This window comes from Austrofundulus limnaeus, unplaced genomic scaffold, assembly GCF_001266775.1.
Source record: "Austrofundulus limnaeus strain Quisiro unplaced genomic scaffold, Austrofundulus_limnaeus-1.0 Scaffold44, whole genome shotgun sequence".
In the NCBI taxonomy this organism is placed as follows: Eukaryota; Metazoa; Chordata; class Actinopteri; order Cyprinodontiformes; family Rivulidae; genus Austrofundulus; species Austrofundulus limnaeus.
Window position 1 is genome coordinate 3,314 of NW_013952446.1, and position 18,334 is coordinate 21,647.

At 38.1% G+C, this 18,334-nt stretch overlaps 2 protein-coding genes across 4 annotated transcripts; one reads left to right on the plus strand and one right to left on the minus strand.

Moving 5' to 3' along the window:
- Positions 1 to 2,274: 2,274 nt before the first annotated feature.
- Positions 2,275 to 12,835, plus strand: LOC106517030 (acyl-CoA synthetase long chain family member 1). Of its 2 annotated transcripts, none has more exons than XM_014007707.1 (21): positions 2,275 to 2,540; positions 4,716 to 4,928; positions 5,743 to 5,860; positions 5,934 to 5,998; positions 6,077 to 6,178; positions 6,602 to 6,701; positions 6,781 to 6,956; positions 7,129 to 7,161; positions 7,285 to 7,336; positions 7,429 to 7,502; positions 7,938 to 8,015; positions 8,526 to 8,660; positions 8,801 to 8,935; positions 9,098 to 9,193; positions 9,326 to 9,398; positions 9,482 to 9,570; positions 10,403 to 10,519; positions 10,605 to 10,748; positions 10,847 to 10,948; positions 11,040 to 11,111; positions 11,445 to 12,835. In XM_014007707.1, the coding sequence occupies exons 2-21, from the start codon at positions 4,734 to 4,736 to the stop codon at positions 11,583 to 11,585; spliced, it is 2,097 nt and encodes a 698-aa protein (XP_013863161.1). In that variant the 5' UTR covers positions 2,275 to 2,540; positions 4,716 to 4,733; the 3' UTR covers positions 11,586 to 12,835. The 2 variants fall into 2 exon arrangements, with proteins under 2 accessions (XP_013863161.1, XP_013863160.1); XM_014007706.1 differs by lacking the exon at positions 7,938 to 8,015 and adding an exon at positions 8,075 to 8,152.
- primpol (primase and polymerase (DNA-directed)) lies at positions 9,908 to 18,181 on the minus strand. Of its 2 annotated transcripts, none has more exons than XM_014007709.1 (15): positions 18,086 to 18,181; positions 17,055 to 17,249; positions 16,872 to 16,966; positions 16,643 to 16,781; positions 16,211 to 16,358; positions 16,014 to 16,116; positions 15,801 to 15,919; positions 15,530 to 15,692; positions 15,353 to 15,450; positions 14,451 to 14,537; positions 13,713 to 13,821; positions 13,557 to 13,633; positions 13,428 to 13,474; positions 13,051 to 13,314; positions 9,908 to 10,517 (listed from the first exon to the last, which is right to left on the minus strand). In XM_014007709.1, the coding sequence occupies exons 2-14, from the start codon at positions 17,226 to 17,228 to the stop codon at positions 13,090 to 13,092; spliced, it is 1,584 nt and encodes a 527-aa protein (XP_013863163.1). In that variant the 5' UTR covers positions 17,229 to 17,249; positions 18,086 to 18,181; the 3' UTR covers positions 9,908 to 10,517; positions 13,051 to 13,089. The 2 variants fall into 2 exon arrangements, with proteins under 2 accessions (XP_013863163.1, XP_013863162.1); XM_014007708.1 differs by lacking the exon at positions 18,086 to 18,181 and adding an exon at positions 17,632 to 18,059.
- Positions 18,182 to 18,334: the final 153 nt, after the last annotated feature.

Sequence of the window (18,334 nt, forward strand, 5' to 3'; positions counted from 1 at the left end):
CTAAACTGGTTTCAGTTGCCTTGAAGCTCTGTCCACAGAAAACTAAACTGGGTAATATTGACTCATTGTATTGGATTTGATCCGTCAGGGCACGTTGAACTGTTTGTAAAACTATTAAATTGTCAAGATGGTGTTTAACCCGCCCCAGTAGATCCAACATGGTCACTTATGTTTCTACTTCTCTATAAAGTGAAGTGAAAGATTGTAAAAGTTTGCTCAGCCAGCGCAGCGTGTTGCAATACCTGTGAATCTGATGTGGCATGTTTACTGAATGTCCCACTGTGATTACAGAATTGTGAGGTCACTTTCTGTCTCCTTCTGGTGCCTAATCAATCAAACCTTGGCAAATGTATATACTTCTCAGTTGATTACTTTTTTGCAAGTTTATCAAAATGAAATTATTAGAGTTTTACCAGCAGAGTCTTCCGAACAGAATAAGTTACATTATGATTATAAGCTGTGTTTAATGGCAGTAACTTTCAGGTTGCATAAAACCGTTGCTGCAGGCTACTACCAGTTTGTCTTCATATTTTGTGATGTGTCGAGATGACCCTGCTGCCCTCCCTTACTTCTCCGCCCCCCTCCCCAGTGTCTTGTGCATGTGTTCATGGGTGTGGGGTGACTCGTGAACTTGCTCTGCCATTGGCTTGTCACCCTCTCAGGCCAAGTATGGTGAGTGGAGGTGGTAGTTAGTGGGTGGGTTTTAGGAATACCTTTTGCCTCCAAACAACTATTAGCCAAGTCTGGCACAAAAAAGCCGACTATAGAACTACAGAGTGGGTCTGATACACCACATTTCACCACCATTCAGCCAGTTGGTTTGTTAAGTAGACAGGAAATAAATGAAGAGRTCACGTCTGGTCATTTTAATCTGTCTCAACATATTTATTCAGACGTAATATCGAACTGATTTGGGAAAGTTATTAAAACAGACAAGCCTTTTAACATCTATTCAGAAGTGGAAGAAATTGTGCTTCTTTTAACACAAAATAAATGTCTTTCTCAGACAAAACAAGACATTTGAGAGAGCATCAGGTTCAAATTTGTGACAATTTGCAGTTTCAGTTTATTTCTTTTCCATTTGCATGTTGGATCAGTTTAAGTAAATTGGTCTGAGATCAGAGACATTTTTTAGCAACGTTGTCTTTTAAGACCAGTGTACATGATGTGATTATATGTGGTTGTGACTAACATTAAACTGTGGGGGAAATTAAAATGTAGTTGTTTCAGCAAAAACTGGTTAGGGCTAGGGTAACTCAAATAGGCAAACCTAGCATGCTGTGAGGATTAAACCTGAAATGAAATATTCCTGAGCAACTATGTAAAGAAAATGTATTAAAAAAAAGTTAATAAATTTTGGATTCTGTTGCTATTTTACAGTTTGGCTGCATCAAACATGGTACAAAGTTTTATCACACTGGTATTTCTCAGTGCATCCAGTGGCCCGTTGGGGGTTTACGTCACCATCTGCTTTGCCATCAGTGAGCAGACTGTTGAGTTTGGTTCTTTAAAGTGTGTTCATTGCACATTCAGAACATGAACAACACCAAAACTCGTCTACGTGCCACATAAATGAAGATTGTAAAATATGAATCGTGTTGCTTATTCATTTTTTTTTTTTAGCTTTTAACCATCAACCTGTTAGATTGCAAATAAAAATGAGCCCATATGCTTTAAGTCTGACACATAATGATTAACTAAAGTACTCGTGTTGATTAACGAGCAATGTCCCCTTTCTTGATAAGGAAAGAAATTAAATCAGTCCATTTTCTTTAACCCACTTTCCAGGAGCTGGTTATCTCCAGCGGTCATTGGGTGAAAGGTGGGGTACACCCTGGAGGGGTCACCAGTCCAGAACACACAGAAACAAACGAGACACACAACCGTTCATTCTCACACACATACACACATTTTCAATTTAAACTTCCCAGTTAACCCCACTGCAGTGCCACCCAAAAAAACACATTTCCTCTTGATGAGAATTAAACATGGTTTTATAAGTGTTAGTAAATAAAAATCCAACTGGTTGGAAATAACACACATTTAAGACCTCTCCCAGGTAGAAAAACGGGTTATAATCAGGCTTTATCTTTTGGACAAGTTTTAGTTGTTTGAATGCTCAACAACGTGAGAAGTCCACACTCTGTAACCAGATAGTATGATAAGATATTGGCTGTGGACTCAAACAAACATCGGCAAAGAAAAAAAAAAGGGTCACAGTTGCTTTGAAGCTTGATTAAACACACACGATGTCCCGACAGAAAACAGTGGTTTTTGGTCATGCTGGCTGCACCATATGTCCCTCTGTGTCACTCTGACCAGGGAGTGACGTGAAGTGTCTCGCGTCCGTGTTTCTGTTTGAGAAGGGGCGTGTTTTTGCTATACATAGTTGTGAGAACTTCAGAGGTCTATTAGAGGTCAGTGTGGAAGTCCTTCTAATAGCAACTGCAGCACTGACAGGCCTTTCACTTATCTGCACCTCTCTCCCCCCCGGACACAGTCTAGACCTTTTCTTCATTCTACATTCGCACTGTAAAACTGTGAGTATTGGATCTATATGTGGTTGATCTGTCTGAAAATGTRTCTAGCTGCATTTTAAATTGGCCTCGGGTTGACTCGGAGGTGGCGTGATCGCTGGTTTCCTCTAATAGTAACAGGTGTAATGTGACAGAAGCATCAATTTCTCTTATTCTGGATTTTTTTTTTCCCTCTGAAATGATGAGCCGAATCGATTGTCAGCTTTAATGAGTCATCTCTGCACTTTGTGGTTTATTCAATTTAAATGAACAGCAAACTCATTATTTATATTTTTCAGCTTTTTTAAAAAGTACCTTGTCCCAGTTGGTGTTGGTCCCATTTTGTCATGGGCYTTGTGTTAATCATAGAAGTAGGTGAGAAGTCAAACTAGCTGTGACCATTCATTTTCAATCCAGAGGTCAAATGAGTTGACTTGAATGACCTGCCAGGCTGAAAAAAAACTGCAAACTAAATCTTGCTTATTTTTATTCATTAGTTTTGTAGTATTTTGAGATTGCATTAGTTTAAAAAGTAATACTAGCCRTAAAAGTGATTTTTGGAATAAATCTTCCCTCCTTTAGGCTCGCCAGAAGCCCAGTTTAATGAATAATCAGGCTGGAACTAGAGCAGCTAATTCTGGCCTGTCTGATCTGATTGGGATATTAAAATTTCAGCAGAGCAGACCGTTTGGAAAACTGAGGTTTCAGCCCATTGGTCTCATCTCCAAAAAATTCAGAGCAGAAAGCTTCCTTCAGAACCAAGTCTTTCAGCATCTCTGGGTAATTTCTCCGTTGAGACTTGTCATTAGAAAATGTGGCTCAAATTTCCTTCCTGTGTCTTTTTTTTCCACCCAAGAGCACAGCTGTTGAATTGGACARCACACCTTCCTTTTTGTGTACAAGATTTGTAAAAAGGTCAACTAGGTTACTTTCAGTGACATCCCTCTCAACCGTTTATGTTYATGTTGGTGTAATGGTTGCCCAGGACAATCCTTCGTTTCCTCCTGTTTCTTGAAGATTGTGAAGTGCAGAGTTTAAAGCTGCAGTGAATTGTTCTGTTTAATTTGAAAGAGCTGAATTCATGTACAAAACCACTCTCCTTCCCCTCCCTTTTGAGGGTCATTATAGTCTTTATCCTGATCCACATAAGAGAAGGTTTTGGTTACATGCAATTATTTTGGACAGAGAAGGCATGGTTTGAAAGGAAGGTGAGGGAAGAACTGAGAAAAAAAATAAACAGAGGATAAGGTGTCAGATTCCCACTTTTTGAAACTTACAAAGCAAGTTTAAATCTAATCCCCAGACAGTTTCAGCAATTTGCACCTTCATGCATGCAACCAAAACAAAACCAGACCAATAAAGTCCATATGACTGAAGTACTACCAAATCTTTTCASCAAGTTAACTCGCTGTGGTGAACTCTTTAGAAGGTAGAAACCAAAATAAAAACAACACAAYGTGATTWTTWWWWTTTTTTTTACTTCCATTCAWGTATCAAAAGGAACATCAATTTTTAGACAGGCAAAAACTGTGTTCGACAAAATGCTAAATTGTTAAGGTAACGAGAACATGTAGATACAGTCTATTATCTGTCACACAAATTACACCTTGTCCTTATTTATAGACAATTAATCAAATCTAATTTAAAATACAGAGGTGTTGTGTTGGAAAACATCCTCGTTGCTTTCATGGAACTTAAGAGTTTGTGTTGCAGTCAGCTGCAGGACGTCACAGCTAGTTTATAATAATGYCAAAACATGCAGCACAAACCCAGGCTGCAGGCCTTTGTGAGCAAGGTAAATATTAAAGTTTATGACTGCAGATARGAAAAACTCTGAAGATGAAAGGAGTGTGTTACAGAGAAATTACCTGGAAAAGGTGTCTCCCTTTTAAAACAAACACAGCAGCACAGTTTATGTTTGCGAAGTAGCATCTGAGACTTTGGAATAATGTTCTTGAGCCAGACTAAAGTTGAGATGAAATGTAGATCCAGCTACAGATGAAGAGCGAAACCACTCGACACYATCTGCGCAGCACGGTGGTGGAGTGCTGATGATGTGGGCTTGTTGAGCAGCCCTCGACCTGGGTCGACCATAAACCACGAGGCCATCTGTCCAACAGCTGAAGCTCGTTGGAAACTACAGCCAGACAATGATCCAAGTTTCCAAACAGTATTTTCCTGTGTGTGTGTTTTGGACAGGCTCAGTGCAGGACCGCCATGCAGGCTCAGGACATCCTGAGACAGCTGCGGATTCCCGAGCTGGATGACTTTCGACAGTAYGTTCGAGGCTTTCCAACAAACGCCATCATGGGTATGGGCGCTTTCGCCGCCATCACCACATACTGGTTCGCCACCCGACCAAAAGCCCTCAAACCACCATGTGATCTTGGACTGCAGTCACTGGAAATACCAGTRAGTGTTTATTATTTTATTTTATTTTTTCCATCAGTAACATTTTTGTTTTTGTTTCATTTCTACAAAATATGACCTCTGCTTGAACTTTAAAGAACCTGTGACGTGCAAATCCTTCAAATACAAAACGTCGAATAAATCATTATTATATTTAAGAAACTTGGCATAATACACATGATTTTACCTATTTTATCATATAAATGGCATATTTTCTTTTGGATTTAGCTCAGCCAAAATGAAACAGGAAGTGACATCAAAGGGAAACTCTTTAAGAAAGAAAACCCTCTCACTCTGATCTTTGTTTATTGAAACATTGTTTGAACTTTGACTCTTCATCTCTCTGATGACAAAATAATCTAAAGCAACATCAGATTCTTCTCTACAGTCTGTGTTGTCAAACATTTCATCAATGCTCTGCTCACATGCAGACATTCCCCTTTGACATCACTTCCTGTTGATTTACATGCAAATATCTGAACAACTGTTCATCTCAGCGGCGCAAAATTTGATTTGCATTATGTTATCAGTGTTGTCTCTCCAAAAATGAATTCAAGTTTATGGCAAAAATTTGATGTCACAGGCACTTTAATAAAGCTCTTAATTATTCACATTCCCTGTTTACAAACAAAATCCTTTCTCTCACAGCTAAACACAGATTTGATGTGGAAATCCATTTTTTTTGTGTATTTTTGGGTAAATCATGCTGACAGCTACCTTTCATTTAGTTGTGTTTACAGCATCATGAAGTGCAGATGTGTAGCAACCAGTTAGATTGTGGATGTTTCTTCATATTTTCTTGTTGTTGTTGTTGTAGGGAGGAGAGCGTGCCAGAAGATCAGTGCTGAATGACAACGACAGCGAATTCATGACACATTATTACAGTGATGCTCGCACATTATACGAGGTGTTCCTACGAGGACTCAGAGTATCAAGTGAGTCAATCAAAAATCAGATCATAAACTCCTATGAGGTAATGAATTTCATTAAAATAAACTTTTTGGGTAGATAATGGACCTTGTCTTGGRTCGAGGAAACCAAACCAGCCATACGAGTGGCAGACTTACCAAGAGGTAAGATGTTAACAACTGATGTAAATGCATAACTATCGGAGTTGGACTTTATAAAATAGGTTTTATTTTTGTGTTTAGGTGGCTGACCGTGCTGAGAACGTCGGATCGGCTCTTCTTCACAAAGGRCACTCCCCCACAGGCGACAAATTTGTTGGCATTTTTTCACAAAACAGACCAGAGGTAACTCAAACGCCACCATCTTCATCACTTTTTTTGTATCTTTAAAAATCCATGACAAATACTCCTGGTTTACTGTGAAATTTCAACCTTTTACGTAGTTTTAAAACTTAAATGTGTAACCTGGAAACAAGTTTTCTTTGATTTCATGTCATGGACTGGAACGGTGTTTAAAAATTAAAAGCACACCCCTTTTTGTTCTGATGTTTTAAATTTGGTTTTCTTCAGAAGTGCAATAATCATGAATTAATGTCCACCTGTGTGTTCACTTTTTGTCTCAAAAGCTAACACAAACAGAGAAACAAATCGTTAGAAAAAGAAATAGAGTATAATATCTTTCCTAAAATCTGTTTTACATCATTAGATCCGTCAGTGTTGTGTTTATATTCATTTAATCTCATCCTGTTTGGTCTGTTTTCACTACAGTGGACTATTTCAGAGCTGGCCTGCTACWCGTACTCCATGGTGGCTGTCCCGCTGTACGACACGCTCGGCACAGAGGCCATCGGCTACATTATCGACAGAGGTATGAAAGGTTTCACCACAATAAAGCTTTAGATTCTGAGGAGGTAAATGGTTCTRCCGGTGTCGTCTGCTTTGTTCAGCCTCCATATCAACGGTGATCTGTGACGTGGCTGACAAGGCTCGCATGATCCTGGACTGCATCACCGGAAAAGGAAAAACGGTGAAGACGATAGTCATCATGGAGGAGTTTGACAGCGATCTGGTGACCCGAGGAACAGAGTGTGGTGTTGAGATTATAAGTCTGAAGGAATTTGAGGTGAGAACAACTAACAGCTCCTTTCTTTACTGATTAGCTTTAAACGATTTCTGTCCTGCTAAGTGTTACATCTTTTCTATGAAAAAAAAAAAACAGCGTATGTTTTCTGAACCCWTGTAGTGTTTTAAATCTTAAAATTTTGATTAAATTGTTTTTATTTTTGTTTTTTCAGGCCTTGGGCAAAGCTAATCATCAGAAACCAGTGGTGAGTAGAAACAGCACAGATCATCTAAACTGATTATAGGAAAAAGAKGAGTCCTTGTTTTTTTAAAGGGAAATTTACATTTTCAAAATAGCTATGAATTCATGTAATCTGATGTAATTTCAGCCTCCCAAACCAAATGATCTCGCAATTATCTGCTTTACCTCAGGAACCACAGGTAAGTTCAGAACTAACTTTAATATTTAAGGAGGTTTGCAGTCTCTGTTTTATCCTATTCTTTTAATTTATTTCATTTTATTTTTCACTCAGGAAACCCCAAAGGTGCAATGCTCACTCAYATGAACGTTGTCTCCAACACTGCAGCTTTCATTCAAGTAACAAAGGTAAACGAACACACCCGTGATGTTTTCACTTTAACTGTAACCTGAGGCTCTTTAAACCAGTAGTTAATCAGTAGTTTGTACCTTATCAATCATCAGTCAGAGAGCACAAAGTGTGAAGMAAGAGGCAAAAGTCTTCATCCAGGTTAGGCTAATGGCTAGCCAAATGAAGGCATGTTGTTTATCTTTTTTCAGGCTCTTAAAACAAAAACAACAAGATTGTGTCAAAGGTTGTTTTATTTATTTATTTTTTTAGTCTGGACCAAAATGGGGAAACCCAGAACACAGCATAATTTAATAATTTACAAAAAAAATATTATTTTTTTATTATTATTGAGGAAGTTGCGTTCAGCTTTTGATGAAACAAATGTTATCTGCATCTGATCGATCCACTTCCTGTCCCATGCCCCGTCCCCTCTCTGGCCCTGTGTCGTCCAGGAGACACTGAAGGCCAGCTCCAAAGATGTGCTCATCTCCTTCCTCCCTCTGGCCCACATGTTTGAGAGGGTGGTGGAGGTACGCTGGCTGAGTGCTTGACTCGCACACATGCATGTGTTTTGTGTCCCCCCCTGCAGGTGCACAGCATGCTGAACGTCCATGACATTCACATATCCTATCTCCCCCTAGCTCACATGTTTGAGAGGGTTGTTCAGGTATGTGTGGCACTTATTTACCTTTAAATGTTTGAGAGAAAGGATTTTATTGCTGTTAAAATTCATTTAGAATCGAATAGTGACACATTTTTTTGAAGCTTTTACTTTAGGTTTGTTGTGTCTGCATGCCACAATGTTTCTTTAAAYATTTGCTTGGTATATCTGTGAAAGAGGGCTCTATATTTAAATAGGTTTAAATTTTATAGAGAAATTAAATAATTTCTGTATGTTTTTTAATACTTCAACAACAAACTATAACTTGAATAAATTGTTAGAATAACAATGGAGATGATAATTGAGCAACAGCGCCSTCTTGTGGTCAACCCGTCACAGTTTTGTTTTATAATGGAATAATTGGCCTTTTCATCTTCAGGGTGTCATCCTCATCCACGGGGCACGTATAGGCTTCTTCCAGGGAGATATCCGACTCCTGATGGACGATCTGAAAACTCTGCAGCCGACAGTCTTTCCTGTCGTCCCTCGTCTCCTCAACCGCATGTTTGACAAGGTCAGTTTCTGCGCAACCAGTTTGATTTTTTTTAAACCAGTTTCTTTCATCACTTTACTTGTGTTGTGGTTTAGAGTGTTTCAAATGTCCACTTGAGCAACAGCTAAAGTTTTGCTCTTTTTTTTTAAACTTCTCTCCAGGTTTTCAGTCAGGCCAACACACCTTTGAAAAGATGGCTGCTGGATTTTGCCTTCAGAAGAAAGGAGGCGGAGCTTAAAAACGGAGTGGTCAGGAGGGACAGCATGTGGGACAAACTCATCTTTAAAAAAGTCCAGGTAAAACTTGCCCATTCGCTGCTCACGACAGACTTCACAAGATATTGCAAAATCAGGCTCAGCTGTGAATAATCCATCAGAAACGTTACAGATTATAGAGAAAAACGGTCTGAATAATCCCTTGCAGGTCGCCATTTCACTTTGTCTTTAAAATCTCTCCAGGTGAGTCTTGGAGGTCGGGTGAGACTCATGATAACTGGAGCAGCCCCCGTGTCTCCCACCATCCTGACTTTCCTACGAGCTGCACTCGGCTGCCAGGTGAGTCTTTATCACACTTATCACACAATCATGTCACTTTAATCACTATAGGTGCTGCTGCAGATGAAAGACAGTCATATTAAATGTGAATTATTTCATGATTTTCACTGCCAACATCAACCCTTGTTCCAGTTCTATGAAGGCTACGGTCAGACTGAATGTACGGCTGGGTGCAACATGTCGATGCCTGGAGACTGGTCAGCAGGTAAACCTCTTAAATATGTTTAATAAATGAAGTTGTAACACAATGTGTGTGAGAAACCATTAAAACAGAGTGAATGTTGTCAGGTCATGTCGGGCCTCCTCTGCCCTGCAATGCAGTCAAACTGGTGGATGTTGCAGAAATGAATTACCTGGCAGCAAACGGAGAAGGAGAGGTGAGCAGCTTTATTGCAGTTACAAAGTCATTCTTGCATGACTTAACATCAGCTCACCGGGCTGAGCGTCAGATTTCATGTCTTATTTACAAGTGGGAAAAATCTTTGTTGTGAATACATTCAGGTTATAACTGATCAGATGTTTATTAGCTGTTTGCACACCTGGTGATGTGGTCATTTGAAAAAGAAGTATTTTGAAATGGCAAAATAGTGACTTTATAATGAATTTCTGCATTTAAAGCAGCTTATTGTATTGCAACCTGGGTGTTTTGCTAACTGTTAAATGTATTTTAACGTGTAAGCAACTTTTAAAAACTGTATTATGAACATTAACTGGAAAACAGACCATTATATCTTTATTTTGTAATTTTCTTTAAATACAGTTGACAAAAAATGTAAGATTAAAAAGAACCTAATGGAAAAAAATAAAACGTCACATTAGGACATAGTTTTTAATTAAAGCTAAGCTTTTATACAAGTGCACATAAAACAAGAAGCTGCAGGTTTGAACTCAGAGACAAACCCTGACGAAGGGAGCAGCCAAAAGAACAACAGTGAACATAGAACGTAAATGTAATGTCATCCTTTTAATAAAATATATATATACAAAATGTAATTGCCTCAAAATTACAATAGGTTTTAAACTTCTCAAGGTGTCTGTATTTATATATTTTATTTTTATATACTAGTAATTTGAATAAAAGCAACAACAGAATGAGTTAAGTAAACAAAAATCAACAAAAAATAAAAAGTGAATATGGTGAGCTCTGGTTTCCCTTCAGAAACAATCACTAGGTCCTGACTTTTTAATCAGTCACATGTTTTACTCTAGGTTTGTGTCAAAGGGGCAAATGTATTCAAGGGATACTTGAAAGATCCTGAAAGAACCGCAGAAGCGATCGACAAGGATGGATGGCTGCACACAGGAGACATCGGGAAGTGGCTTCCTGTAAGCAGAACAGAGCCRTGAGTGTCTGATCTTCACCTCGTCTCAGTTTTAATAGCTTTGCTTCTTTATGTTTGTTATCATACAGAATGGTGTTCTGAAGATTATTGACAGAAAGAAACACATTTTCAAGCTTGCACAAGGAGAGTACATCGCCCCGGAGAAAATCGAGACTGTTTATAACCGCAGTGATCCAGTGGCCCAGATTTTTGTTCATGGTGACAGCTTACAGGTTAAYCATTCATCCAAATCAACACAAGCTCTATTAATACTGATACTGAAAACATTTTGTTGCATTTACATCGTTATCTCGTACACGTACTATTCCAGGCCTGCCTGGTGGGGATAGTGGTACCYGATCCAGACTTCCTGCCTATTTGGGCCAAGAAAAACGGCTTCGAAGGATCCTACTCTGAACTGTGCAAAAACAAGGTTGGGTTTGTTGAAAACAATCATCTGAAACTGGAGCTAAACTCTCAAGGCTTGATTCACAGCTTTCTGAATCTATGTTTTATTTTTTTAGGACATCAAAGCAGCCATTCTGGAGGACATCCTGAATTTGGGCAAAGAGGCAGGACTCAAGTCTTTTGAGCAGGTGATGTGTCTGACTTTTAACCAGCTGTGATGACTTCACAGCTGTGACAARTAATGACTGTGACATTAGCATCTTAGCTACATCTCAAACTGGACAGCAAATATGTGTTTCTCAGAAATATTAAAAATGTTCTTTAGGAAGAAGACAGAGCGTTTTTCAGTGGAGTTTTCTTGGTGTTATRTCCCAGACAGTAAATAAACGTAAAGTTTTACTTTCAGTTTTGGAGGCTGATAAAGCGCACATTTCACTGCTAACATGAAGGTGGCTAAAATTAGCTTCTGAAAATAACAAACTCGTGTCTTTTCCACTTTTTATTTATTTTTCTCGTTGTAGGTAAGAGATATTGCGTTGCATCCGGAGATGTTTTCTGTCCAGAACGGGCTGCTGACCCCCACCCTGAAGGCCAAGAGGAATGAGCTCCAGAGCCGCTTCCGAGAACAAATCAATGAACTTTATGCCAGAATTAAAATGTGAGCTGGAACCTTGGAGAACTAACGAAAGGCCAACCAACCAAACCASTTCTCCAGAGGATTCGTCACATTTTTTCTGTCATTTACAGTTAAGTAATGAGGTAGGAACTGTTTCAAACAAGCAGGTTTGAAGATCTCAGTTTAKGTATTTATTTTCATTACTTTAACACAAAGTTAATGGTACAGTTTTATCTTGGATTAATGGGTTTTTAAATCAAAGTAGGGYCGCATCTTTACTTCCATTAAAGCTGGTTCATGTTCAGAAAATCAAAGCTCCTGAAAATATTTTAGCTTTTTTTTTAATATATATTCCTGCAGCAAAAAATGGATGGAAAATGCTTTTACAGTGACTAATATCAACTATTTATATGCCAAGCTATTTAACAATTTAGTAAGCCATTAAGGTTGATATTTAATGTGAACTTCAAACCTGTAAATAGTGTATGTGCTGTAAAAGGATATTTGTATGCAGATTATTTTTCTGAGACTAGTTTTAAACTCCTGCATTCCCACGTGTCTCAGTGTTGAAGGTAAAAAGGACTGACTTCATGGACTTGTTAAATCCAGAGTTTAGTTAACACTTTATTCGAGTTCAAGTGCATTTCGCTGGTTTTTGTTTATTGCATGTAAATTATTGAATGTAGCTACGCTGTACATCCAGGAACCTCTTTTTAGTGCCGTTTAAGGTTGTCAAAGAAGTACTAATCAATGTTAAAGTTACTATTGCATTAAATTTTAAGTTTAATCATTGCATTGTGAAAATTATCCACAAGTCTGTTGTTCTTTTGTACTTAAACACAAGGAGGAAGAAGGGATCTGTTTGTGAAGATTTRCGTCTACTCAACTGTGTGTAGGCTGCCTGTTGCTGACACCTCCCAGGCATTAAACTGTCTTGTTTAAATAAATAAATTTGTAACGTATCACAGCACAGCTGGCAGTTTTCTGTAAGGTCGAGATGTATAATCTGTGCTTGATCACTAATTTCAGGAGGTAAAAGGTCCTTATGACACGACACAGACAAGGTAAAATATGATAACSGGTGCTCAGTGGTTTCTCCGCCACATTTCAAAATCAGGAGACTGAAAAAAAGATTTTGTAGACATTCAGCTTTACTGTTCATGAGAAGCTGCTGTTCGCTACATCTAATTGTATCAAAAGGTCCTGAAAATTTAAACTAGATTAAAAGACCAGATAGGATGTTTCTATTGAAATGTAAGATTTTTTTTGTCAAATAAAATACTTTTTGCAAAGTCTGTCTTATTTGTCCAATTTTTTTCTTGTTTTAAGAATTGTCTATGTAGTGAGGCTTAAACATGTAATAAGTATYTGATATTACACAAGCTTAGTTCTAATAACAGACTACAGAATGGATGATTTACTGTATTCATCCATTTTTATTCTTAGTTAATTCTGTTTGTGCATCATCACAGTTATTAAAGTTGTAATCCATAAATGTGGGAATGTGTTACCAGTCGTTTTGTTGCTACACAGAAAGGTCGCCCACTCCTCTACTGGGAACAGCCGTCGTCCACGCACGTGAGCAGAAGCTGGTCCGAGATCTCCCCGCTGTTTTCTTCAAACTCGTTCAGGCTCTCTAAATACGCCTGATCGTCCCGCTCATCTCCCCACGCACCAGGAGTCGCCTCCTCCGCCGGACGCTCGCTGTTGTTCCGAGTCTGGCTGGGTTCAAAGTTGCCCGTTTCGTCCATCACGTACGCCTGATCTTCCTCATCCTGCCGGTGAACAGGTAGACGTGATCACTTATTGCTTCACATGGAAAGAAATGTCTTTGTTCTCAGTTTCTGGCCGTTTTAATCAACCAGGATGCACGTTAAAGTGAACGAACCAGACTCAGGATGTAGCTGACACAGATCTCTCKTGGAAGTGGATAACCTGCAAGAGTTGACCGTTTTACTACCATCTGTTTGCAATTAAACAAATCAAATTATAAAAGTTATCTGGGGTCACAACATACTCGAGGACCTAAAGTTTCTGCAGTCCGGGTCATGACACTTCTGGTACCAAACCTCCTCCTTAAAATCCACAATGATCCTGAAGACAAAGATGAGATCCAATCAGGAGGAATCTGAACCCACAGGCGGACCTTCAGAACAGGAAGTGTCGAACCTACATGATGTTGTTGCTCTTGTGGAACCTGCCCACGTTCTCACACCAGCGGTATTTGTTGATGTCGTAGACGAGAAGTTGCTCTGCAGCAAAGTAGCTCCACCTTCTGATGTCTGTCGAGTTGAAATGACAAAGTGACTGAGTAAACATTTAATGCTTCTAATAACAGATTGAATCATGAATCTGGGTTTTGTTAAAAACAATAAATAACTTGATTGTACAAATCTCAGTGTCAAGAAGACAAGCTGGGTGACATTTTGGTATATTCAGATTATGTTATTGAATTAATTCAATGAAACAGTTTCTTCAAAACTTTTCATGAGGTTGTTAGTTTATAAATAAATAGTTTGATGAACAAATTGTGTTGCTAAGAAAAAGCAGTGTAATCTTTTTGGACATATTAAATCAAAGTCTCATCTTTTTGATGCATTATGTGATTTTATTTTTTCTTAACCAGTAAAAATGGATAATATTGCTTTTAATTTCAATACACAATGTACTGACTTTCACTGCCCTAATTAAATTAATAACTGTTCTTTTCACTTCCAAGAAGCTTTTAAAACTGTAATTTAAGAAAATTGAGTTCTACAATTACGAAATGTGGAAATCCAGAACTAAACTTCAAGCAATACTCTTAACCACTTTAACCAGATAATGTACAAATAAAATGCTTTCAAGTAAAACTAAGTTTTTTATTAAGCCGTATATAAAGTAATAGAATCAAAAACAGCGCCACACTTACTTCCTTGAATCCCATCCTTTCTGACCAAAGTTAACACAAAGTTGTCCACTTCTTGATATGGAGAGAGTTGACAGCCAGAGACCGTGTCTATCAGAAAACAACCATTAAAAAGTTTAGAAATGTTTTAAAGTGCCTGTAACAAAAGATCTTTGTAATAAACATTAATGCATTTTTGGAAAGATGACATTGATAAAATATTGCAAAACAGATTTCATGTCGCTGATATGAACGGTTGTTGAGATATTTGCATGTGAAGAAACAGGAAGTGATGTCAAAGGGGAAAGTCTGCATGTGAGCAGAACGTTGTAACAAAAGCTAACAACACAGACTGTAGAGAAGCATCTGATGTTTCTTTAGATTATTTTGAGTCCCTATCAAAGAGAGACGGAGTTAAAGTTTAAATAATTTAGTTTTATTAAACAGAGACCAGCAAGTTTTTTTTTATTAATGAGTTCCCCTTTGATGTCACTTCCTGTTTCACTTTGGCTGAGACAAATTCAAAAGAAAATAGGCCAGTTACTTGACAAAATGTGTAAAATCATGTGTACTATGCCAATTTTCTTAAGAAAAAAGATGTTTTCTTTGACTTTTTTGTATTTGAAGGATAGGCGTGTCACAGGCACTTTAAGATAAAAACGATGCAAAACAATATTCACGATACGCAAAATACACGCAAACTACAAAAAAAACTCATCACAAATTAAATTATTTGAAATTCCACCGTTGTTTAAAGTTTCAAATAAACCATCTGCCAGGATAAAAACGTTTGAAACAAAACAAAAGAATTTTTTTTGACCAAGTATCTATTATACATCAATTTATCAGAGGTGTAGTTTTACTTTTTAGGATGTACTCGCTCAGCCTGCAGACTGAGTCGTCACACATGCACGAACAAGTATTACCTGGATTTGAAGCTGATCCCTGCTGACACTGCGGGGCTGCAGTCTGAGGTCGGTTTACCTCTGGGGCGTCCCATGTGAGAATCCTCTGACCTGTAAAACTGGCAGAAAAGAACACGAGCTGGGTTCAAAGTAATCTTCCCAAAACAAAAACAGACTGAGGTAATGACGCACGTCTACCTGACATTACACACTAAAGATGCCAGGAAAACACTCTCCTCCGCAGAAACTCTCCTTGCCGGTTCGGGAACGAACTCATTGTCTTCTGCGACAGTGAACGCAGCATTCCTCCCCGCTTTGGACGACTTGTACAGCCGGAAATTTCTGTTCTTGGTGTAGACACCTGTTTGTGCATATTGGTTTGATTATTTCTTTGAGACAGGCAGACTTGAACATTTGTGATCTATTCAGCTGCAAAAGCTAAAATGATAAATAAACTAGTTGATCTTACCGAGATCAACAAAAAGACAGTTCTGTCCATCTTTGTTTTTCACCAGAAGGAAGCTGAGGTCTCTCTCTTCCCTCTTAAACCTCTTCATCTCTGGGGTCATCTCAGAGACAACTGCTTCTCTGTCAGTATCGTCATAAAATTACACAAAGTATTGAGAGAAGATAAAAATAATAATAATACTTTAAAATTTTATTTTTGACAAATAAAACTAACCTATTTTCATTGTTTTCTGTGGGTGAACTGTTCTCTTTTTCTAGATCGCTGTCACTTTTGATTTTATTGATGACTGGTTGGAGAATAGCGTGGATGAACTTACCTAATAAAACAACAACAAAAATATCAGGCAGAGCAAACAAATGACTGGTGTATGAAATAAATAAAAAAAACATTTTTAGTAAGCCCAAACATACCAACATGAATGTTGTCTTTGAAAGCAGCGTTCTGCAGGATGAAGATGAGATGTCGACTGAACTTCTCCTCTGTGCTGGAGTCAAGGTTGAGGATATTTTTTGCCGAACATTTAATCCCATAGACTTCCATCAACTTGTCACAAACATACTGTCGACACACAGGCAGATTATTATTAGTATTTATTCTGTATCCTCCTTCGTGGCAGGGAAACAATAGTAAACACAAGAAATCCTGGTGTTAAGATATATTTGTTTTCAGTTTCCAAATGTAACATGCAATTCATTTTTTATAGCTTCTTAATTACTTTTTTTCTAAACAAAACTACTTTTTTTATTTTAGGTAACATAATCAACAAAAAAGGTCCACTTTTCAGGTCAATCATTAGCATTTACTTATGTAAACATATAAATCACAATGACAATGTTCTTTACCTGAATAAGCAAAGACACCATAGACTTCCCATCAGATCCTCTGTTTGAAGGTTTGTGAAACTCCAAGTCAAAGTAAATCTTACACACAGCCCCCTCTGGGATCACCTCATAACAGTGCATTAAGGACTGAGGATAAGTTCTGGAAAACATAAAAGATGCAAGGTAAATGCAAACTTTAGGTCCATGAACTCCTCTTTGTATGGAGAAAAAAGGTAGATGTGGTATTGACCTGTAGTAATGCCACAGCTCGCTGTAGCTGGTAACCAGGTAGATCCTTTGGCCCAGCGACGCCTTTTCTTTTTCAAGAGCAAAAACGTGCACAGCCTACAGATATTTAAAACTCAAATGTCAGCATTTCCACCTTCAGGGTGTAAACTACACAGAATTATCGGGTAGTGCAGATAGTTTGTACCTCTTTGCAGCTTTGAGTGAAACTGATGGCCATGTTTTGACGAGGAAAGAGCTTCCAGACAGAGGAGGGCTGGCATGGCCAAAGGCGAGGCTTGTAGCGCGTCGTCAGGGGATGCTGCTGGAATGACTGAGCAAGCTGCTCAATCTTCTTCAGCCGGTCCCCCCACCTGCTCATTCTTGAGGGGCTAATAAACGCCTACACGTAAAGCATTTTTGAGCAATCTTCAGCTATTCTGACAACCCTTAAAGAAGCAAATATCTACAGCAACAAACTTCAGTTTACATAATTTAATCTCACAGGTATACAAATAAACAAACACAGCCTTTGAGCTGAGGAGTTGCTGTAACGAATGCTATTTTTGTCTTTAGAATATCTGTAAGAGATACTGATTAAAAACTAATTTTATATTACTGTTAATTAAAAAAACAAACCCTGTGTACTGGGAAGTACATGATAACACTTTATCTTCTTCACTTGATCATAGCATTTTCTTCTGTCACACCAACCCTTGCATACTTCATTACATCCATGAACCTTCTGTGGTCTTTTCTTCGTCCCTGGCAGYCTCATTAATCACCTCATTCATCTCAAACAACTCCACCCTGCTGCACTCGGTGCTTTGCCTCTCTTGCTTCAGGTATTTAGATTTCTTCACTTTCAATGGATCCAGTCTTCAGTGTTTCATCTGACTTTCGTCCCTCTTCTCTCCAGAGCATCCTTCCACCTCTCCTGACTCTCTTCCACCTGTCCCCTACTCTCTACAGACCATCTGTAATCTGTCTTGTCAATCACCACTGCAAACAGGAAGTAATAATCCCTCATGCAACTTGTTTGTGTAAATTAAAATGCTTAAATTATTTGTGTTAATATTGCTTTGTTACAGATACTTGTGCCTCGTTTTAAGGGTAATTAAAAAAATCAAAGCAAAATATAACAAATAAATAACAGAGTCCTGTAAAACATGAACGTAATGAACAAGCTAAATATCAGTTTTTAGTACTAATAATGTTCACAAATGCTCGGTGACTTACGTTATCGCTGTGTTCGTGTTAAAAATATCCTTTGTTAACCTTTTTTAACATTTATGCAGCCATTGCTAGACTGAACATGTTTTTGTTTTGGTTTTTTTCGCGCTCCTCAAAACGGAAGTGGGTTGAGTCCATATACGAGTTTAGTCAAACGACAAAAACACAATTACAACTAAATTTTAAAACACTTTCAGGTTAATTCCTTTAAATAAAATATTTTAAACTCATAAAATTCTTTTCAATGTAAAAAGA